Genomic DNA, 23,861 nt, shown 5'->3' with positions numbered 1-23,861 from the left:
TGTTGTGTTTCATACATTTTATCAATGTATATTTAGCATTATGGAAATGCTGTCATATAATACATAATTACAAAATACACAAAATGTATGGAATGTGACTTTGAAGACACAATGGATATGTTTTTTCAGTTGTCATTGGCACAATAACCGGTCTGTCTTTCTCTCTTTTGGTGGGTAAAGGATGTGAAAGGAATTCAGTAGGAAGTGTCTGACATGATTTACTATTTATTTCTCTTCCTCCATACACACATCTGTCTGTCTGTCTTTTTACTACCTGTTTACTATGTTGTTAACTAATTAGTAAATATGTACATATTAGGGAAATATTGTGTTATGTAATTAATATGGGAAAACAAATCCCTCAAAGAGGAAACAGGACGCAATACAATGCAAGTACTCATAGACCTGTAGATTTTACAAATGTTGATTCATCATACTGGCTCTGCTTCCTTCAGCAAGAGAGTTTGCCTGTGCAATGCAAATTTGGAGTACATTCAAATCCACTGCCCGTATCAGGTTCCAGAGAAAACCCCAAATAGGGTACAACATTTTGTGCATTATAATGAAGATGAATGGCAAAGAGAATTTCCATACAAGAGAGCAATTGCTGCCAAGACCTACCAATATTGAAGGCCTTACAAATGGATAATTTGGTTTGTTTGTTTGTGTATAGTCTTGCAGAGCCAGACTTTTAAATACTGTCAGTAAAATGTTGGCTTTATACTGGCCCACATTGCAGATTATTCTTTTCTAGAACCACTCACTTAGCAGTGGCGGCTGGTGCTTTTCAAAAGTGGGGAAGAACAGACTATTGTTTTTGGTGTCTGCAGTATTGCTCCCAAAAGATGATTGAACTACTACTCAAACAATTTCTTGACAAAATTAATTAACTAATCATGCACATCACCATTTCAATTAATGACCTTTTGATGTGAAGTCCCGCCCATTTAACAGTTTGACAAATTTTCATATAGAGATGTCACACTTCCAGGCGGGACAAAATTACATTGATTGAAAGCCCAATGTCTTATTGGCAATCAGATCCAAATCCAATCGCTCATGAAGTTCCCATGGTGTCTGAGTGGGACCCAAATGCTGTGTTAATCAACATCGATCTTTACTCCACTGAAATTTTATTTTACTGGTATCTGCCATAGACTGCTATTGAAGCACAGCTGTCTTCTGTGGACATATTAATTGCGTTAATTGAATGAACAGCACAATAGTTATATGTGATACTTTACACTTTTATTCGCTATAATATTGAAATGCACAGAGTAAAATGTAATTTATGCAGATTATTTGTACATTAAACTTGTCTGTGCCACGTTTATTAAGACATTTTAGGGAAAGGCCGTGCTTCCCATGTAGTCTTAAAGCAATCGCCACTCCATTTAGACAGCAAGGGGCCATCTGAATTATATATAGAGCAACCAACCACAGTTTATTTTGTTTTTTACGTGGTTTTAAGTGATGGCTAAATCTGAAATCGATCATACTACAATAATAGACAGGAAAGCTTAATTCAAATAATGACGACCCAGTCTCCACGAACAGGCAAAATGGCAAAACAAAAATTTGTGGAAATGTTTATAGACTTTGTAGACTGCTCATAGATATCTACTTGCTTCAAACAGAACTTTTATATTTTTCAACAATTTGATGCTACTAACCTGGAAAACTTTGGCAAATCCAGTGTGTACCGGTAGTTTTTCCACAAAGATTCTTATATATCAAGCCAGTATCTTTAACGTATGGTTAAAATAGTTGTAATATTGTCAATTTGATGTTTTCACAATGTTTTCCTTGTCAAATGCTTAATTTTTGCTTTGTGTAGCTGTCTTCCTACTAGGGCTGCACGATATGAAAGAAAAATGTGATATGCGGTAAGTTGCTGGAAAATGCGATATGCGATACGATAATCCTTTGATGACGTCATCGGAGTGCGCGGAACACTGGCACCCCCACTGCTCAAATAAACTGTAAAAAGTTTAATGGATTAAAAACAGACTGTCTATACCAGAGATAACAAGCATAGTTGTCTTTTTTTCCAAATTGCATATAGACTGCGTAAAATACATACAGTTTTACCTTTAGCTATGTAGCAGATATTTAAATTAATCTTCAATTATTTGTATTTTTTTTTATAAAAAGCATATTAATATAAAGTTAATTGCATTATATTATGGGATATCCTTAAAAAATCTATGTTGTAAAATATTTTATTTTTACACTAAAGGCCAAAATATGTGTGACGCAAACTGCATCATCAGCACAGCGGTGTGGCTGGACAGCACACCGCCTAGATTTTCTTGACTCGCACACATGGTCCATGGCTGTGCGCGTCGTCTGCGCATGCACTGGTCATTGACTGTACTAAAATATTGTCACAAAGCAGTTGTAGTGCGCATGCGTCGAACGTGTTCCTGTTCGTTTGCGGTCAGAAAAGTATATTCAGAAATGCAATGTAGTCGGCCGGGCGTGAGCCGATCCGGAACCTGCAAAAACAAAGTATACCTGGGCCATAATTCATGTTCGTATCAAGTTGAAAATTAGTTCAGACTTTTCAGGACTTTTATTTTGAAATAAAATGTCCAGAAGAGCTTGCCGTTGAAATTCACGTTTCGTACCTGCTCTCAGTCCGTACTGAACTTGAGGCTGAGAGGAATGATTCATGGGACAGTCCATTAATTAAAACCCATCCATTGATATATCCACACAGATCCACACCAGCCAATAAACAAGCCAAGTCTAGTTTGTATACCGACGTCTGGTGTCATTATTTTCTGCACTGGACAGAGCTGGATACAGCTACATATCTACAAAAACACAATTTTAATCATTTAAAATCTTTGCAATCTTTAATCTATTCATGCTTTTTAATGGTGCATATGCACACTGCATGCACACACACCAAATGACAAACGCGTGCCTGGTCTGTTCTCTGCTATCTGCATCCCCATGAACATTACTATATTAAAATCATTCCGTTATCGCAAGCCCTTGCGATATGCATATCACGATATTTAAATTTGCGATATTTCGATATATTTTGCAGCCCTACTTCCTACTGTGTATTGTGTTTTTTTGAGTTGACTCTTTATCTCTTTTCTGACTTTAATATCCAAACTGGGCTATAATGTTACATGGTCATTTCAATTAAAAACCCTCCCAACCCTCTTTCTCTGTTTCAGTTACATCTATGACCCTTCAGTCCCTGTAGATGTTTCTGGTCGTAAGCGGGACCCCACCAGCAGCTCTCTGTATCAGTCTCACAGATTCCCAGAGGAGGCAGACCACATCCACAAAAAGCAGGGCTTCTGCAACCTGGGTTACAGCACCCACCCCAGCCCTACTAAACTTGAAATTGAAAACAACCACATAAACCGGCTCCATGCTAATATTCCAGGTGATCAGGTCAGGTCGAACCCAGCCGAGAGTGACCCCAGCTTCTACATCCTGCAGCCTGAGGGTGAGGGGACGCCCATAAAAGTCACCCCCAACTTGCGTGCTGTCCCACCTATACACGACGAACCAATGTTGGGCACGGAACCAGGCAAGCGAGAGGAGAGATTTCGAGACTCTGGGCTGGGCGGAGGGGGGATGACAGAGGAAGAGGAGGAGGACAGGAGGAGTAGAGTGGACAGTACTCCAGACACGGCCGATGCAGTGAGTGTATTGTCAGTGGATATGCACACAAGCAGCACTAGTCTCTCCTCAGTGGACAGCAAGCTTGAGGATAGAGATGAAAAATCTCCTTCTATAATGACAGGACAGCAGGAGAGAGAGAAAGAGATAGATTGCCTAAACATTACGGACTCGATGGTGGCCGAGGCCCTGGCTGCCCTGGATGCAGCAACTGCGGGAGAGGACTGTGAGTGATAGAGCTGCTCCACCAATCAGGTGAGAGAGGACGGCTCGTTCCTTAATGGAGCTATGGGAGATTTCCATACTCGTGCTCTCTCACCCTCCTCATTTGAATATAGCCAAAATAATAGCTTTCATAAAAGGAAGCTTCCCTACAGTCTTCCTGCAGGTGTTTTGTGACTGGAAAATCTCTTCGAATTAAGACTTGAAGACAGGAACTGCTGCTTGTTTACACAAGAGAAATTGACTGTTTAATAGGCTAAAGACTTGCTTGAGCAACTTAAGGTTATCTGTGTATGTTTTGTCCTGCAATTCAGTGGCATGAACAAACACTACTCTCGAAAGAAATAGACCGAACTACTGTAGTCTCAACAGTCTCAACAGATCAATATGCAGTTTCTTGTTTGTTAACACTGAATACATCATCAATACTTTCATAGAGCTTTAGGAAGACAGTTGATTTATTTTTTACATACAAAAGTACAGTAAGAAATGTAAGGAGATTGTGGATAAATCTCACCAAAACATAATTTGGGTAATATTTCACCCAAAAATTAAAAGAAAGTAAAAATACTTTTGTATTGTTTATTTTCATATATAATTATTTTCATGACAATTTAGCACATTTTGCACCCAAATTCTCATTACCGTAGTGCGTAAGGACATTTGACTTTTCCTTGTGTTTCTTTTTTCTTTTTTTGTAATTCTCATTATTGTCAGTGGTGATTCACATTATATTCTCATTGCTGTTATACAGTAATTGTTTGCTGTATTATAATACAAAATTACTATGAAACAATGTTTTTATTTTTATTTTAAAAAATACTAAGATGATTATATACACTTTTTTACATTACAGTAGTAAGAATTTCTGCTCAATTTTGAGGGAAAATGTGCTTAATTGTCATGAAATGTCATAATGCAAAAACTCTTAATGATGCCAAAAATAGACTTTATATAATTTCAATGCTATTGTTTTTATTATTTATTTATTTTTTTTTTTGGTACAATATGACCAAAACATGTTTTTTGACATTGATAAATTCTCATTACAGTAATGCACCAGGACATTTTACTTTGTAAATGGGTTGTAATTCTCATTATTCTCAATAGTGATTCACATTAGATTCTTATTACTGTAGTACAGTATTTTTTACTGTATTGCAATACAAAATTATAATATATAAACTGTAATTCGTTTTTTTTATTAAAATGAGCATAAAGGCAGTACATCAAAACTACTATGATATGTATATATAAGATTTAAATAAAAATATGTATTTAAAAATAATAATATATACAGTAAGAGTTTAAGAGGAAATTTCTGTGCTGAATTGTCATAAAATATAAGAATGCAAAAACTCTTGGTACAAAAGTGGTACCAGAAATAGTCTTCTTATATTTTAGATGTTATTTCTTTTGATTTTGGGGTAAAATATTACCCAGATGTGTTTTGTGAGATTCACTGTGGTATATTTATGTTCCTTCCTGGTATAATTATGCACTGTGTACCTTTACACAGTGCAATCAGGCCAATGATGGTAGTTTATGCACTATGCACAGCGATGTTAATTCTGCTCTAAACTAATCCAAGTTAACTATCTGAGGCCTGATGAAAAGGAACCCTACCACTATCAATATGAAGGACTCTACATCACATGGATTACATTTCTCATGCACACATTTCTCTACTTTAGTGAAGAAAAATTAGATTTTCTCAGTAAAATGAATGTAACCCGCATTTACCTGAAATAAAAAAAAATTTATGGTACCTTTATGAAGGTCATTATTTTTATGGAGTATTTCCAAATGTTTTACTGAGGGTACGTATTGCCTTTTATATGTTGGTCAAAATCATTTCTTTTAAACCTGTCAATGAGTAAAATATACACTGATTTTGCATTTGAAACCAGTGCACAGTACTGTAACATTACTGTCCATTCTTTTGCCCTTGAATTAACTGCCACAGAACACAGTTGAGAATTGTCACATGAACCAGGGGAAAAATAAAAACAATGTGCTTGATTATAAGACTTGCGCAATCTGTTGACATCTTGTGGAGAACGATGCCACAGGGCCCTCTTATATAACTTAATATCTTCCTCTAAGGCTTACTGGACAAGAAGATGTGTCACAAAAACAATGACATATTATGTTTGTGTGTGTATGACAGTATTGTGCTGAAATCACAACTAAAAATAAAACATTGTGAGATTTTTACAGTTATATATAATAGTGAAACTGCATGATTGAGAATAATTGGATTTTCTGTTTGAAAAGATTTCTAATACTGCTGTTAGTTTCACTGCCTCCATCATTCAGTCTTTGTCAGATTGTCCTGTTCTCTCTGCCTCTTCACGTTTGCATTAGTGATCATAATGATTTTGAGTGAGCTAAAACTTTAGATGCTGTATTTTTCCCCCTAAAATTATTTGCTTTTCAAAATTGTATTCAGTCATTTAATTTAATTGATGTTCTGATCTTCTGATACATCACATGGCCAAAAGTATGTAGACACCCCACCCCAATAAACAGGTTTGGTTATTAAAGCTACACCCCTCACTAGTAGGTGCATAAAATCAAGCACACAACCATGTAGCCTCCTTAGACAAACAATTTTATTAGAACACCTTTGGGATGAATTGGCACAGTGATTACGAGCCTGGCACCATTTCAAATGTTAAAGGTCAAGGTAAAGGCCTTATGTTTTTCTATTCAAGAGTAAAACAGGCCAAACTATGACATCAATGTTTAGGTAACAAGAGCCTAATTATGCATGTGGTTTGACTGACAAGCAAGACTGGCATCCACTGACATCTCCTTTTGTGGAACACAGAATAAAGTTGGTCATAAACATTTGAAACAACATGAATGTGAGTAAGAGATTACATTTTTATTTTTGGCAGAACTATCCTTTTAAATGACAATCATTGTAGTACAAAGTTGTGCTTTTGGATCCCAAAGATAGATCTTTATATGTGAAAAGAACTTCATTTTTGACATTAAGCTGTTTGTACAAGACAACTGAGCGGCTGGGAATTCACATCACTTTAGTGTCTGTGTGGGCATGAGTTAATGATTCACGAATTCCAAAACATATCCAGACTAATAATACTCCACAGCAAGTTAAAAATATATGTGCTTCCAAACTCATATGGTTACTGCAAATTGTTGTTGCTTAATGATTCTTTGTTCCTAGAAATACCCTGATGCATAAAGTACAAAAATACTCCTCACCAACAAAAACAATGCATGTAATTCACAAGGTCACATACAGAATATTTCCACTGGGTCATGGGTAAGTGGGCAGCAGTCACGGAGAGATGCGAAAGTTAGGCCTGCAGCATTTGGAAAGGTTTTGAAAAGGTACAAATCTGAAGGTCATCTAGTCACCTATTAACAGACACCTACTGATCTTTAACCTCAGTTGCCCAGCTGCAAGAAAATGAACTACAGATCCAAGAGCCTCACCATGGACGAAGGCTCTGTTGTTACAAGAAAGTTGGAAGGACATACAGAAGATGCAAATAAAAAAATCCAAGAACCCTCAAAGCCATTTCCTTGAAGCTACACTGAAATGATCTCAAGAAAAGGTTTATGTAGCAAATGTACAAGTACACTGCGTGTTGGGAAACCGTGTCCTGATCTATCTTGTGTTCAGAATGGATAGGGTTTACATGTAAGGCCACTGCAGTGGTTAAACAAGCAGTCAAATGTGTGTTTCATATTTATAATGTATAAAGTATGGGTACAAAGTGTTCAGTAAAATATAACAGTACATTCTCCTCTGACGCATACTCATTTAAACACCTCAGTATAAACCTCTGCTAGTTTACCAGTTGTACAGTACATCAACTTCACAGATTTAAAAAAAAAAAACATTTCCATTCGTGTCGATTCCATTCAAGTTATTTAACTAAACTTTGTACTCGAGGTGATCGCAAATAGGACTATTTCCATACATGTCAACAAATGGTTAGGATAATTCCTTTAAAGTCAAATTTGAACAGCAAGGTTGTGAGAGACTTTTATTTCAATGTAACCATTTGATGTAAACCTAATTTTAAAAGAAAGCAAAATGTATAGCAAAATAATGGCACAATTCCAAAATAATAATAATAATAATAATAATAAAAGGAAAAATACATAAACATTTCGAACACATTTTTATTGGACATTTGTTTTGGTTAAAAAGTTTAGATCCTCAGTCCTCCTAAACTATTAAAAGACCTCTATTGTTTTCCTCGCCTGTGCTTGGCACTAAAGCAAGGATACTTTTACTTTTTTTGAGGAACCATGAATTTTTCCTCTAAGATTGCATACTACATTATATTAATAGCAAGAACATTGAAGGAAACTGTCTTATATTAGTATGTGAGCAAGCTTATACCAATGCTTTTTTTACAACTGACAGACTGGTGATAATGAGCCATGATAACTGTTTTCTCACCCAGACCAATCAAGACATTACAGAGCAAACTTCCAGTCATTTAAGGTGCGCTTGGTCGATAAATAAATGTGTAAAACATGCAATTTCATTGCTTTATCACCCACACACATTGTTTCTTTAAAAAACAAAAGCTGAAAAGGTGTATTTAGAGGAGACAGCAAGAGCAGTCCATTTAGGACTAAAAAAATTTTGTCTGGCTTGTAACCAGTGAAAAATTACATGGCTCTGTTTTTCCATGTTGATCACAGCTGGCACATAAAAAAAAGAAAAGAAAAAGAAAGTAGAACTTCCCACTTTTACGAAAGTGGGAAGTGGGCGCCTGCTTTGAATTAACCATTGACACACTTGTAGTCATTAACAAGCCCAAATGATCCCATCCATCACTGATAATAATGTGATTATGTTTGAGAAAGTTGGGTTGGCAAGGTGACAGGTTTATGTATGTAAAATGGTTTCTGCTCTCTTTCCACAATCGACGCATCACACATGACAGATCGGAGGGTCATTTTCCATCATCCTCCTTTCCTCCCTAAATTCTTCCATGGAAGTCAGACTTCTGGATTCGATTTTTTTAAAAATGTTGTCTGAGAAGCTGCCAGAACTTTACAGATGTCACTTTGCATTGTCCTCTGTTCCTAAAGACAAAAACACAAAACAAACAGACAATATAGAAAATAGGCATGTCCAAAAATATTGATATATCGATTATTAATTGCCACGTTATTTTCTTGATACGTTTTTGAGCCATCGATATATCAACATTAACCGACTTTTAAATTAGAAGCCTAATTTGGTTGCTTTCCAATTCACTATCAGTTGGCCTTCTGTTTAATGTAGTCTGGTGTAACAGCTTTGGGAGACCACTAGGGAGTGATATAACATTTACTGAAGCCGGTCGTACACAGGACAATAAACGCCGTGTCGAGGGTAGGACACGGCACAGGAATCACACTCAAGATGCATGCTTACCTGTGTTAATGGGGCTGTGCTGCATGCAGGGGGGACTTGCAGTACAGCCTGGGTTCAGTGATGAACAAGGTCCACCTATCACAGGCCATTTTGGGGTCACATTTTGTCACCCGGAATCTAGTGAACAAAAGAGGGATTTCAATATCAAAGAGGTTCTTCCCTGATTAGATCAGAATGAGGGTGGAAAATGATCATGTTTTACAAATATATGACTGTGGCGAGCACGGTGTGGCCGAGCGATAATTCTCCCCCAGCCATCCATCCTTATCGCTGGGCCACCCCCTGCTCGCCACAATGACTAAATAAAAAAATAATATTATAAGTGAACCTCAAGGAACATACTGAAATAAGAAAAAAGGCATGTCACGACCTCTTTAAGCAAACTTTGAAGTGGAAGTTGAGCCAGGGCATTAATTTCCATACAAAATTACACTGTGGTCCTAATACACATTATCTCATCTTAGTGGACAGAACATTTAATGTTTCATTAGCTTTTAAAATGGCCCACTGAACACTCACACTCAATCATGAATACACATACATACAAAAACACAAGTGCAAGCTTTAGAAGAGAAGATGGGCATTAATAATCTTAAGAGCTTCTCCAATCAGCTGTGCACACAATGTCAACATATCAATCAAAACACCTGCAAGACAAACACACAAACACACATCTGTCCGCAGTAAAGAATGTAATTTGCATTGTGTATACAAACCCAGACACATGCACGCACACACACACACACACACACACACACACACACACACACACACACATTTTTATATCATTGTGGGGACTCTCCATAGACTTCCATGCATTTTATGGATTTTATACAGATCTAACGATAATTTATATCCCCTAACCCCACCCCTAAACCTAACCCTCACAGAAACCTTTTTGCATTTTTACATAAAAAAAAAATAAAATAAAAAAAATAAAAAAAAACATTGTTTTGTATGTTTAATAAGCCATTTCCCTTGTGGGGGAACGCTGGCTGGGCCCCACAAGGCAGGTGATCTCAGAATTTACTATCCTTGTGATGACATGGTCCCCATAATGTAGTATAAACATGTACACACACATACACACACACACACACACACACCTAAATGGTAATCAATTAAAAACAATCCATATTCAGCTAACTGTAACACTGTTGGACATTGCCCGACATCCACTCATTCATCATGCATGTGCATCTGTGTGAATGAAAATGAGTGGGACATATAGTACACACACACACACACTTTAAGCACACCAGCAAAAACACTACCACACACACACACACACACACACACACCATTCAATCTAATACACTTTCATATTTAATGGGATCCAAGAGTCTGAGACCACACTAAAAATCTGGAATTTAAAATCTTATCTTAAATCTGGGTAATGAGATTTCAAAACATTTAAAACAAATGTTAACGTAAAAATAAATATTTCAGACCTTTACATCACTAATAAAATGTAATCAAACTTGTGACATTCACCACATTAACTTCATGCGAAAAGTACGATTTTCTTGCATCCACTAAAGCACAAAAGATGCTCTTTAGATCGTTCTCAGATCATGCTGGGATAACATGGATCATCAGGTTTTGTACAAACTTGTAGAGACCAAACCAGACCGAATGTATACTGTCATTAAGGCAAAAGCAGAATATATAAAACACTAGCAAATTCTGAAATTCATGTGCATTTTTCAATGCACCATTTCATTCAAACTGGTATGCTGATCATATCATTTGTAATGCAACAAACAGAAGCATTTTCACTGTCGTCTCAGACTTTAGGACTCCACTATTCATACATGAAATGCTTTATATACTGTATAAAAGGTGCATGTATATTTATATCACATACCTGCCCACAGACAGCACAATGACCTCTCCTGTGTGACTGCGTCTGTCCCTCTTCGTGCTGGACAAGCGTCTCATGAGAGGCCATTTTTTCTGGCTGCAGCGGTTGCAGATGTTCTTTTGTCCCCCGACTCCTCCAATGGTGTGCAGGTGGTTACAGGTGTGTTTGGCTGCGCTTGGGGTCAAGCCAGGCAGTGCAGGGCTCACTGGGGTGGTGGGTGTGTTTGGAGAGGTGGGGGTCACAGGGGCACTGTAAAAAATGCACACAAACAGAAAAATATATGCTTAACTGCACCTTAAATTAAAACAAATATGGATATGGATATGCAACAGTTGCAGTGTTCAGCATTTTAAATGTCTGTATTTCCTGTGGTATCAACTGCACCAAAATGAATTGCAAAAATAGGCTATGTTCAGGACAGCATGCTTCCATGCAAAAAAAGAAGGAAAAAAAAAAAAGAAATTTGAATACTATGCAGAGTATACACTATAGAAATAGTAAAAATAGTATAGAATATCCAAATGGCCTACCTGCATATGCAGTACACAATAGAGCACACTGCACTGGGTAGTGTACGCCATAATGCAGTGCAATGACTTGACCTTTCAAGCATGCTCAAACTCTTTCTGAACCCTTTACACCTGGTATTTTTCACCCAAAAATGAAAATTCTCTTATTTATTATTCACCCTTATGATATTCCAGGTGTGTATGACTTTCTTTCTTCACCAGAACACTTTTGAAGAAAAATAGAAAAAAATCTTAGCTCAGTAGGCTCTTAAAATGCAAGTGAATGGAGATTTCTCTTTTGAAGCTCCAAAAATCACAGACAGTCAGCATAAACGTCATCGATACGACTCTAACGGTTAAATTAATGTCTTCTAAAGCGACACGATCACTTTCGGTGTGCGAAAACAGATCAATATTTAAGTACTTTTTAACTATAAATCATCGCTTCCGTTAGGAGTCATGAAAGGGTGGAGTCCAAGCAATCTCTCGTGTGACGTATTCGCATTGCCATGATACAGACGTAATCTCACGTTCTCCTCTCGGTTGAGACATCCAGGATAAGCACACAAATGCACCATTGTGAGTAAAGAAACAGATAAATACAGATCTAAACCAAAACCAACCAAGACACTGCACAGTGTTCCTCCTCCTCACTTGTAAACAGCGCTGATCTTCCAGCTGTGACACACGTACGTCATGCGCAAACCGCTGCAGAATGGAAGCATGATTTAGAGTTAAAAAAAGGACTTAAATACTTATCTTTTTCACACCAAAAGTGATCGTATTGCTTTAGAAGACATTCATTTAACAGCTGGTATCGATGATGTTTATGCTAACAGTCTGTGGTTTTTGGAGCTACAAAAAAGAAATCTCTAATCACTGGCATTTTAAGGACCTACTGAGCTAAGATATTTTTCTATTTTTCTTCAAATGTGTTCTGATGAAGAAAGAAAGTCATACACACCTGGGATATCATGAGGGTGAGTAAATAATGAGAGAATTTTCATTTTTGGGTGAACTATCCCTTTAAAAGGAAATAATTCTGATCAGAAAATTTGAAAAAGCGAATACATACACAATCACGAGAACTTCACGGATCTTTTTGAGTGTGTCTGATATCAACACGCACGAATACAGATGACAATCAAAAACATCTGAAGCTCCTTTAATACAGGTACTCCACTAAAATAACAAAGCCGGTTTTATTCATGCTTTACTTGTCTTTTATGACTTTTAAGCAGTTTATTATTATGCAGTAGCACATTGACATAGTGACTGATGTATGTCGTCATGAAATCAGAGACCCTCCCCTTGAAATCCAAACATAAGTGGTCACACAAGATGCATTTCAGAGACTAGATGTAAACAGCAATGTGTCTCGCCTGACCACATGTGATCGGATCACCCGAGACGCATCTTAATACCAGGTGTAAATGGGGTCTATCAAAGCATAATGTGCACTGGTTTGCATACTGCTTTTTTTTTTCATTATACAGTATATTCATCACAGTATGCAGTAGGCTAGTATTCCATGTTGTATATAGCTATAATGACTGTTTCAAAATAGGTTTCCCAAAAACTATCCCTTTAGATCTGCCTTCTATCTTCCATTGTTCAGTGAAACATGTATACCCACCTCAAACTCACACCATTGTTTGAGCCAGAACTTGACATGTTGGACCACTCTACCAAACAGTGCAATGTTTTAAAAGTGCCACAGGCATAGAGCCACAAATAGCTTTCTATTACAGGCTGTTCAGACCGGCCACGTTCTTGCACTCAAAAAGCTAGATGAAGTTCAAAGAATAGAAAATAACGCTGGTGTCTCGAGATGTGCTTTTAAAAGTCAACATTCTTTTTAACCTAACACAGCATCTAAAAAAAGACACTGAATGCTGAAACGCGACACAAAGATGGTCAAAGACGTCCATCTAGCGCATGTTTACATAAAAACTATTGGAAAAACAGCATCTCGACTTAAAAACGCATTCTGTCCAAATATTGGACTGTAACAGAATTGTAAAAGGTTTACGCACTGCACCTCTACCAGGTATTGTGTTTTTGCTGAAATGCAGCAAAACTAGAGCAGTTGCTTTAAAAGGGAGGCCGACAATCTGTCTTTCCTTCTCTCTTTCTCCATCTATTTAATTTTGTCCTTCCACTCCACTAACTAAAAAAACTAAAAAAAAAAACAAAAAATAAAAAATAAAAATAAAATAAAAGAGGGAAATGCAGTGATCCTCCTCTTATCTGTCTTCATTACTCTGCAGGGTGTTATTGAGAGGCAGAGGAAGAACAGTATAGAGACATTTCTTAAATTAGCACCTGCAAGAGGGACTATAAAGAAAATAGAGGAGGAAGAGAGAGCAGATAAGTGCATGTAGCAAACACAGACTGTACTGCAAGTGTGCATAGCTGTGCTGAGAGTCCAAAAACAGCATAAGAGCAGTCCATTTGATCATTTATGAGTTTAAGATCAAGACTCCACATCTTAATTCAGTCAAACCCAATCTACGCCAGCAGCCATATCACCCTGTAGCTCTAGAATAGTTGCCCACTGAAGCTAAGCAGGGTTGAGCCTGGCTAGTACCTGGATGGGAGACCTGCTGGGGAAATCTAAGGTTACTGCTGGAAGAGGTGTTAGTGAGGCCAGCAGGGGGTGCTCAAACTGCAGTCTATGTGGGTCCTGACGAAGTAGAGTGAGGGCGACACTATACTGTAAAAAGGCACCATCTTTCGGATGAGACATTAAACCGAGGTCCTGACTCTCTGTGCCCATTAAAAATATCAGGACACTTCTTGTAAAGAGTAGGGGTGTAACTCTGGTGTCCTGGCCAAATTCCCCCCATTGGCCCTTATCTATCATGGCCTCCTAATAATCCCCATCCATTAATTGGCTGTATCTCTCAACTCTCTCCTCTCCTCCAACAGCTGGTGTGTGGTGAGTGTACTGGAACACTATGGCTGCCATCGCATCATCCAGGTGGATGCTGCACACTGGTGGTGACTGAGGAGAGTCCCCAGTTCACTATGTGAAGTTCTTTGAGTGTAGTGTCAGAAAAGCTCTATATAAATGTAACATTCAACTCATGCCAAACTTTCAGCACAAGTTCTGCCCCGAACTTCTCCCCCTGTAGAAGCTAACTATGAGGGCCGTCAGTTTTATCATTCAAAACGCTTAGTTGAAAAGCCCTACCCTCTTAATAAACTCCACCCCTCACAGCACAAGCCCCGCCTAAGAGTCCACTGTGCTCCTCAGTAATTGTTCCTCTGGCTCTGGGCCCAGCAGTTGGTCTAGAGAATGGACGGCACAACATCTCTCCAGAATACCCAATCACGCGCTGCACTTCTTACTGAGCACTATACCTCTTTTCCTCTTCTTGTATCACACACTGATTTAACAATAATTTCCCATTCCTCATTTTCCCCCCTTCCCTCCCTCCACAGTTCCTAATCACTCCGTCCTGAGCTCCTCTCTTTCCTTCGCACCATCCGACTGCTCTCAACCTTTCACCTTCCCCATGTTCTGCCTCTTTAGTCTCTCTCATGTGCCTTCATTCTTGTGTTCATGACCAGAGGAAGCACTGATCCATTCTGTTGCTTATATAGTGTGTAAGACTCAAGCAGAATGACCTCATTGTTGTTTAATCCAGATCTTCTATTGCGGAGAAATATGGGGAAAAGCAAGGGTTACTGATAATCAAGTAACTGCTGTGCATTATATTTGATAAATATAACTGAGAACTATATTGGATGAATAGAAGATGTTTTCTGAATTAAAATAAGTGGTTTGATATTTAAATGGCAGATGCGCTACTGATATTTTGAGAGCAGGTTGGTTGATACATACAGTATTGTGCAAATGTTTAAAGCACTTGTGAAAAATGTTGCATAGTGAAGATGTCTTCAAAAATAATGCCATGAATAGTTTTCATTTATCAATTAACATCATTCAAAGTCTAGTAAACATCATCATGATAATCTCAAAATTGCCTAATATCAGCAGATTAATTGGACTGATGAAATGTTCTAGTGATCTAGTTCTAGTCACATACTTTCTCCTTTAATCTTGTTCCGATTGACTTCCATTGTACCATGAAATCATAGTTTGAATTTTTTACTAAGTGTTAATAAACTTAGTCACCATTCACATAGTAATGACAATATGGTGCTAAAATGTTACAACTTGTAATCAAATCAATGATGAATTTATAAAGGTCATGGAATTACATCATTACTTGATTACTGTCTATCTGGGTGGACCATCTCTCCACACAGACTCATATTTCTACATCCTTAAGACCATGACTCCTCTATAAATAGCATCTTAAAAATTTGGTTTCCTGGATCTAATTCTGGTTTGCAGCACTGTCAGTGATTTATGCCTTTGTGATTCATGGTGATTTCCCCCATGATGTGTCATATAAGACTGACCGAACCATCTCAATCCCTCACCTCAACAGTCTGTCCTCCTATGCTGCAGTTTTATTTGAGAAGTGACAGTGCCACCTATTGCAGTGATGGGGGTAATATTTTACAAAAACACAATTACTGAGTGCACCTTGAATGTTTTGCTAGACTTATTTTACCCTTATAGAAATTAATGTTAATTTTGAAAAACCATATTTAAACCCCTGTACAATCGCATTAGATGAGGACTCCAGTCATAACAGTAGCCTAAGAAAAGCAGTTTTATTTTTTATGGAACGGGTTTGCATCATGGGCCGAATACAGCTTGCTTTTTCTCAGTAATGAAGCATTTCTATTAGAAAAGAAACAAATATAGAAAAGACATAAAGGGGGTCTTACCCATCTGAGTCTATACTGTCCTGAGCCATGGTTTTGAATGCATCAAAGTTGGCTGGGAAAAGAAAATGAAGGAGACAGAGTTTATTAAATGACTGCTTAAATTAGCACAGGGAAAAGAGAGTCTGCTGCCTCAGAAGCAGAACCATTTGATTGAAAGTCTTTTTACTACTGAAAGCAGCTGACTCCTCTCTGTTGCAACTAACCAGCAGACTTACACTTGCAATTACAGTGGAAACAGAATAGCCTCAGGCCATTTATACACCTTACAAAATTGGTGTAATTCACCCTTTAAAACTGATCGCACATGTACAGTATCACACAAAAAAATGGTCATCGTTGGGACAAGGTAGGGTAGAATTAACCCCAAACTAGGGATGTGCACTAGTAATCGATTGACTTCTCGTTCAGCTTTAAATATGCAACTACCAAAAATACTACTCGAAAACTAAAATTTGAGTTTCCTTTGTGCCTTTGCCTGCTGTGGTCAACAGTGCAACTGCTTCTCTCACCTAAATCTTGCCATTACAACTTGGCACTGTGGATGCATGATTTTGTTAAAGGAATAGTTCACCCAAAAAGAAAATGTACATTTTTTTCAAGTGACCGAATCGCTTTAGATGTATTTTTGTCATTTTTTAATCTAGATGTTGTTGTTTATGCATGGTGCCCATTTTTCCATAAGAAAAACAAGTTAAAATGTTAAAGGTTGAACTTAAACTCTAAATTTCAAGTAATCGATTACTATTTTTTTGTGTGTTAGAGCACTCGACTACAAAATTACTTGAAATGCCCATCCCTATCCCAAACGAGTGACGGCATTATTATCTAATATGGGCAACAGAGAAAGTCAAATTGGAGATGACAGCTAACCATAAAATGCAAACCATATTTTTAGAGAATCGCAAATTAATTTTGCAACCACTGGCAGTGAAGGTGCCTTTATATTAAAAAGTTCCTTCTGTTTATTCAGAAGAAGCACATCTCATTTAAGAAGTTGACTGCTACTTGGATCTGCGTTTGGATCTGTTTGTGTACTACAACCCGGTTTGAAGATGAGAACGTGAAACAGATGCAAACACAGCAGGATATGAAAAGCTGTAATGTCACTTCCTCTCCAAAGTTCATGTCATGCTTATAGGGAAGAATCAGTTTAATTACTGACAACAGCCTCCATGGAGTGATTCCAACCAGATCAGCCTGTTTTCAAGCAAACAAACCAAAAAAATTATTGTTTCCGTAGCAGTGGTTAGGATGGTTATATCCTCAAAGCAATGTTGAAAGTGCATAGCCTTTAAAGCTGGAGCCAGCCAGACAGTGCCATCTGCAGGGCCTACAAGAAATCGAGAAAAACAATCTCACGGGTATTTGTTTCTTAACATGCTTGATCAGCATTGCTTGATTTGAACCCATAATACAGCTTGTTGTTAAAGGGACAGTTCAACCAAAAGTGAAAATTCTCGCATCATTTACTCACCCTCATGCCATCCCAGTTGTGTATGACTTTTTTTCTGCTGAACACAAACAAACATTTTTAAAAGAATATTTCAGCTCTGTTGGTCGATACCAACATTTTGAAGCTTCGAAAGCACGTAAAGGCAGCATAGAAGTAATCCATACGACTCAGTGGTTTAAAGGCTTGGATTTACCCCTGTCTCTTCAGCCTATTGATGAACTGAATACATTCAATAGTTATTAATATAATCAAAAGTTCCAGTTGGATAAGGCCTGTGTCCCATTGAGGTCTGAATAATTCTTTAGAGAAAAGATGTGTTGTGTTCTGTCTAATGATGTCCTTTGAGGGATTGTTTGTAGTTCTGAGAATCATGTGACTAAGTCAGAGGAATTGGACGCCAGTTTATCTCGAGAGAAGACTCACCTCTGACCCATTTCTGCTTACCAACTTCACTTAGTGTTTTAAAAATATAATCTTTTGAATTACTGCATTCACGTTGTTAAACAGAATGTCATGTTTGTAAGATTTCTAGAATAATCTGTGCTGTTCACCTTTCCGATCTCTGTACTCGTAAGAGTCAATTCATTTGCATATGCTTATAATTACTGTTGTTTCTGTAATCTAAGTTAGATCGAGGTTAGATCCTCAACTCACTTTCTATTTCTGCCTTTTGCCTTTGGAAATGTGAAGAATTTTTTCTTCAGTAAACTCTCTCTTTATTGATTGAAACTTCAACTTTGACTCCATCTCATCATTGTTCATACTGGACTCTCTCTCATGGGTATGACTGTATTTCCTTACTTCTCAGAAGTGATATGATAGGTGTGGGTGAGAAACCGATCAATATTTAAAGGACTATTCCATGTTCAATACAAGTGAAGCTCAATCAACAGCATTTGTGACAATGCTGATTACCGCAAAAAGGAATTTCGACTCGTCCGTCCCTTTCTTTAAAAAAGGCAAAAATGGAGGTTACAGTGAGGCACTTACAATGGAAGTGAATGTGGCCAATTTTTGGAGGGTTTTAAGACAGAAATCTGAAGCTTACAATTTTATAAAAGTACTTACATTCAATCTTCTGTTATAACTCATGTATTATTTGAGCTGTAAAGTTGTTTAAATTGTCATTTTACAGTCATTTTAGGGTTTTAGGGTTTGTTGACGTTACATCATCATGGCCACAAAGTTGTAAAATTGGAAATAACTTTACACAGAAAAGGATAGTAGTGCTTTTATCACACTAAAATCATGTTAACACACATACTGTTTATGTCTTGTGGCTATACTTTTGAAACAGCAAGTATATTAACGTTCAAAAATTGGCCCCCATTCACTTCCATTGTAAGAGTCACACTGTAACCCAGATTTTTAAAGAAAAGGAGGGACGAGTCAAAATACATTTTGTGGTAATCAATATTATTCCACAAATGCTGTCTATTGAGCTTAACTTGTATTGAACCCGGAATATTCCTTTAAGTCCTTTTTTTACTTTTTTGTTTATGATGATTCGCATTCTTCGTCCATATTGCTACCTCATGGGCAGGGAGGAGAATTTATAGTAAAAAAGGACTTAAATATGCATCTGATTCTCACCCACACCTATAATATCACCTATATTATAATTAGGGGTGGGTAAAAATATTGTTTTTCCGATTAATCGCGATCTTCAACAATCTCGATATCGATTCTTAAATCCCAAGATCGATCTTTCACTCAATGTGCAACCCTCCACTACAATGAGAGGAAATCACTCACATTTGCAAGCAAATTTCATGCTATGCGACTAAAATGAATATATTTGGCAACTGGCTGGTAAATGTTTACATTTCACTCACCAGTAATTTACAGCGTGTAATGTGTGTCCAAGACGAGATCCATGCAACACATTTGTCATTGAATACGGTCTCTTTCTGTTCTTTACAGTCAGTTGTTGATTAAAAACTACAAAAAAACATTTAATTCTAATCAGATGAGGTAAAGCCATTCGAGTCCTCTCTCGCTAACATTAACTCGTTTTAATGGTGCTGTTTACAGAAATGCTTTTTTTTTGTTTTTTTGTTAAAGAGACAGTACAGGTTTTAGCACATGTTCAACAAATCAGTATAAATACTTGTAAATAGCACAAATCATGCAATTTAACAATCCATATATGACAAAAAATAATATATGAAATATAATATCTTATTTATTGATTGTTTATTTATTGTTCATTTTTAAAAAGCCAAAATGATGAAAAAGTGATAAAATATAATTAGTTAAACTAATATTTTCCTAATGTATCTAGTTAAAATGTCCCCTGCATAATTAACACAGGGTTTCTGCAGGTTTTATTAAGCTAAATTTAAAGACTTTTTTAAGACCTTTTTAAGACCAAAATAAGAAAATTTCAAAGCACTATATTCAAAGTTTAAAAATGCAACTTTCAATAGATCTCCATTACTTTTTGTTTTTATTTATTACTGCCCTGAATAAGCTATTTGACTAACAGATCCTCACATATATTCCACAAGACAAAATAGAAACTGAATTTACCCACATGATCCTGTTCAGAAGTTTACATTCCTTTGGTTTTTAATACGGTGTGTTGCTTTCTCGATGATCATTGACTGTTTGTGTAATAATTGTTCATGAGTCCCTGCTTTGTCCTGAGCAGTGAAGATGTCCACTTTTCATAAGAAAAACCTCCCAACTACTGTACAATTATTTGGTTTCTCAGCCTCTTCTGCACATTTGAATTCTTCAGTGGCTATATGATGAGATCCAGCTTTTGACACTTGGGAAAATTGAGGGACTCATACACAACTATTACAAAAGGTGCAAACAATTACTGATGCTCAAGAAGGCAACACAAGAAGAACCAAGGGGTGCAAATTTTGAACAGGATGATTTGTTTAAATAAGAGTAAATTTTGTTTACAATTTAATGTATCTTTTGAAGGGCAGTACTACATAAAAAATATAATCTTTTATCTCTTATAGGCTATTTGTATACATTCTGAAAGGGGTGTGGAAACTTATAAAAACAAAAGGGGTATGCAAACTTCTGCACTTACTGTAACTGTATAGGCTATATAGTTTGTGAAAATATATATTTAATTTTTTCACAATTTAACCACATTTTAGCTTTTTTTAATGTACAAATTCCATGTAGCCTATTGTATCCATATAATGTCATACTGCATGTGTAATTATGAAATGACTTGTCATGTCAGGTAAACATTTTAACACAAAATTCACAACATTGTAACCTAAAATTCAAAATACAACCCCCACATCTCAACATGTGAGTGCTTGTACTATGTAAAAAGTGCAGTGTAGCTGTCTGAATGTGACGTTGTCTGATTTACCTCCCATGCTTGTAGGGAAATGAACATTAAAAGTGACAGAAAAATACTCGCTTACATGTTCATCTGTTACACAAAAGAAATGGATTGGCTTCTTTCAGCTCGTTGTTGAAAACTAACTTTTAATGGTGTATTTTTACTTGCACTGACTGACAGGACGACAGAACGCGAGCGCCAAGTGCACGACGTCATTGCGATGGTAACCAGATACATTTCAGCTGATTTGCTGAAAGACTAGAATGAAAGTATCGTCAAATCAACGTGCGACGCATCGAAATTGCTTCTCTTCTCTGCAAACGATACCAAAGACAATAGCGAGATGGAAAATTAGTATATTAAATGTAATTAGAAAAAAATCTGTGAGCCTACCAGATGAAACCGGGACATAATTACATTGTTTAGAGAATTGTCAGGACACACCTCTTAATATGGGACGTCAGGTCACCCTACTTAAACGCAACGAGAAAACAATCCTTCATACAACATTTAACCATGACCTTCTGAATTTAAGACTTGTTGCTCTAATTTAAGACCTTTTTAAGGCCTTAATTTGCAGAAGGGCGAATTAAGACTTTTTAAGACCATTTTAAGACCCACGGAAACCCTTTAACAGCATTAGCTGGGAGATAATTTATTTTATATGTAAGCAAAAAGGACATTATAACTGAAATAAACCCATATGAATCGATATTGAATCGCATCTAATCGAAATTGGAATCTTATCGAATCGAGAGCTTGTGAATTGAAATCGAATTGAATTGGGAAATCTGTATCAATACCCAGCCCTAATTATAATATGAGATCATTTTTATTTTGGGGGAACTATCCCTTTAAATGCCCAACCTAGATACCAAGGAATATAGATGATTTAAAAAATTATACTTTACAGTAAGGTTGTAAACATGAACATTAGTTAACATTATCTAAAAATAAACAATACTTTTACAGTATTTACCATTGCTTAATGTTAGTGTCCATTTATATGAATACTTTTTTTTTTCATTAAAAGTTGTATATGTTAATATTAGTTAATGCATTATAAACTAACATGAATTTACAGATTAAATAATAGTATACTATATATAACAAGCAAGAGTGCTGTTGTACTGAAAAGCAGCATAATATGAACATATACATTTCAATATTATTTAATGAAACCTAATGTATTAGCTAATTTAATGAATAAAACCATTTTTAATAGTGTTACCAAAATATCTGACACTTCATCTTCAAAGCAGTTGACGTTGTTTGACTCTCACCGAAATGAGAACCTGTTAACCGGTGTGACCTTATAATGATTCACTGCTCTGAGGTCAGTTGAGGTTTGTTCCGGCTCCATTACAATCAATGCTGCATCACAATCAATATGACTGGCTGGTTAACACACCTCATTCACCTCACAATGTACAAACCCAAAAAGACATAATCAATTCTGAGAAAGCCTTGTATCCTGGAATAATCTTGATACGGGTTGCTGAAACTCGCCCATTGATTTATATTAGAAAGACATGTATAATCCAGTGATGTCTCATGAAGCACTGCACATCTTTATCCAAAACATTCATTCACTCTTACCTTCATTTTTCATGATGTAGTGAACGATTTGACCCACTGTGTCTGTGTTGCCCTCACTGAAGGTGTCATTCAGATCTGAACAGAGAGAGAGAGAGAGAGAGAGAGAGAGAGAGAGAGAGAGAGAGAGAGAGAGGTTGTGACAAAATAGAAGAATAAAACTTTATTCAGTTTAATATTGGTGTTCAACCTAGCTTTGTTAGAAAAATAAGCCCTGTTTGACCTGTTTTTTGTGGGGCAACCTGCAATGACACTTACAATATCATGTAATGAAAACCCACCTTGCGTGTTTAGTGTTTTGTGTCATACAACAAAGAAATCTAATCAGAAATGCGAGCACTCACACATCAACTGACAAAGCGTTTGAGTTAACTACCTTAAACTGTAATCACAAAAAATGTCATATGTGATTTCGTGAACCGTGGCACTAAATATGCTAGTGGTATGAAATACTAGTTCTTGCTGACACTAGGACAGAGAGAAATCTCTTATGAATGCAGAAAACAATGACATTTACAATATTAACATTAAATATTGTCTGCTGACTTCAGACTAGGCGATATGGCTTCAGAATTTATATCTCGATATTTTTCTGCAAATTGACGATATTCGATATTTATATGTTGATAATTATGTTTTTGCTCTGAAACTGCATAAAAGTATGTTTTTGTTTTAAATCAGAGGAACCATCATTTCATCTAAACAGCCAGTGTTGCCATGTAGAATTAATATTTCAAAAGCATTAATTAAAAATCTATTTAAAAATGATGAAGGCATGTTTCCCACAGTTTTTTTTACTAAATTAACAAGGGAGAGTAAAATGTAATCATTTTCATCGATTTGCACATTTATACTTATATTTAACATACAATCATACATGGAAGCTTAATAAAAATCGTATTTACCTTCATATATTTTTACTAAAACAATTTTCTTTGTGAATGAACAAGGTGTGCAAAAACTACTTCACTTATTTTTTTGGAGACCAGATGAATATTGCATATTACTAAATTATTACTGTGGAA

General features: G+C 36.5%; 2 protein-coding genes across 2 annotated transcripts in view; one reads left to right on the top strand and one right to left on the bottom strand.

Annotated features, from left to right (window-relative positions):
* The window catches only part of LOC127441214 (uncharacterized), a 33,539-nt gene extending 27,490 nt beyond the window's left edge, over positions 1-6,049 (top strand). Inside the window, exon 3 of the mRNA XM_051698393.1 lies at positions 3,195-6,049. Within this exon, the coding sequence (XP_051554353.1) occupies positions 3,195-3,882 (688 nt within the window). The 3' untranslated portion in view covers positions 3,883-6,049. The remainder of the gene's footprint in view (positions 1-3,194) is intronic.
* A 692-nt stretch (positions 6,050-6,741) lies between these two features.
* LOC127441225 (RELT-like protein 1) overlaps positions 6,742-23,861 on the bottom strand; it is a 38,405-nt gene continuing 21,285 nt past the window's right edge. Inside the window, exons 3-7 of the mRNA XM_051698400.1 lie at positions 22,840-22,914; positions 16,469-16,520; positions 11,154-11,399; positions 9,287-9,403; positions 6,742-8,952 (exon numbers count right to left, since the gene is read on the bottom strand). Coding sequence (XP_051554360.1) covers positions 9,292-9,403; positions 11,154-11,399; positions 16,469-16,520; positions 22,840-22,914 — 485 coding nt within the window. The 3' untranslated portion in view covers positions 6,742-8,952; positions 9,287-9,291. The remainder of the gene's footprint in view (positions 8,953-9,286; positions 9,404-11,153; positions 11,400-16,468; positions 16,521-22,839; positions 22,915-23,861) is intronic.

This window comes from Myxocyprinus asiaticus, chromosome 1 (genome assembly GCF_019703515.2).
Source record: "Myxocyprinus asiaticus isolate MX2 ecotype Aquarium Trade chromosome 1, UBuf_Myxa_2, whole genome shotgun sequence".
NCBI classification, from domain to species: domain Eukaryota; kingdom Metazoa; phylum Chordata; class Actinopteri; order Cypriniformes; family Catostomidae; genus Myxocyprinus; species Myxocyprinus asiaticus.
This window is presented reverse-complemented; position numbering and strand designations above follow the sequence as displayed.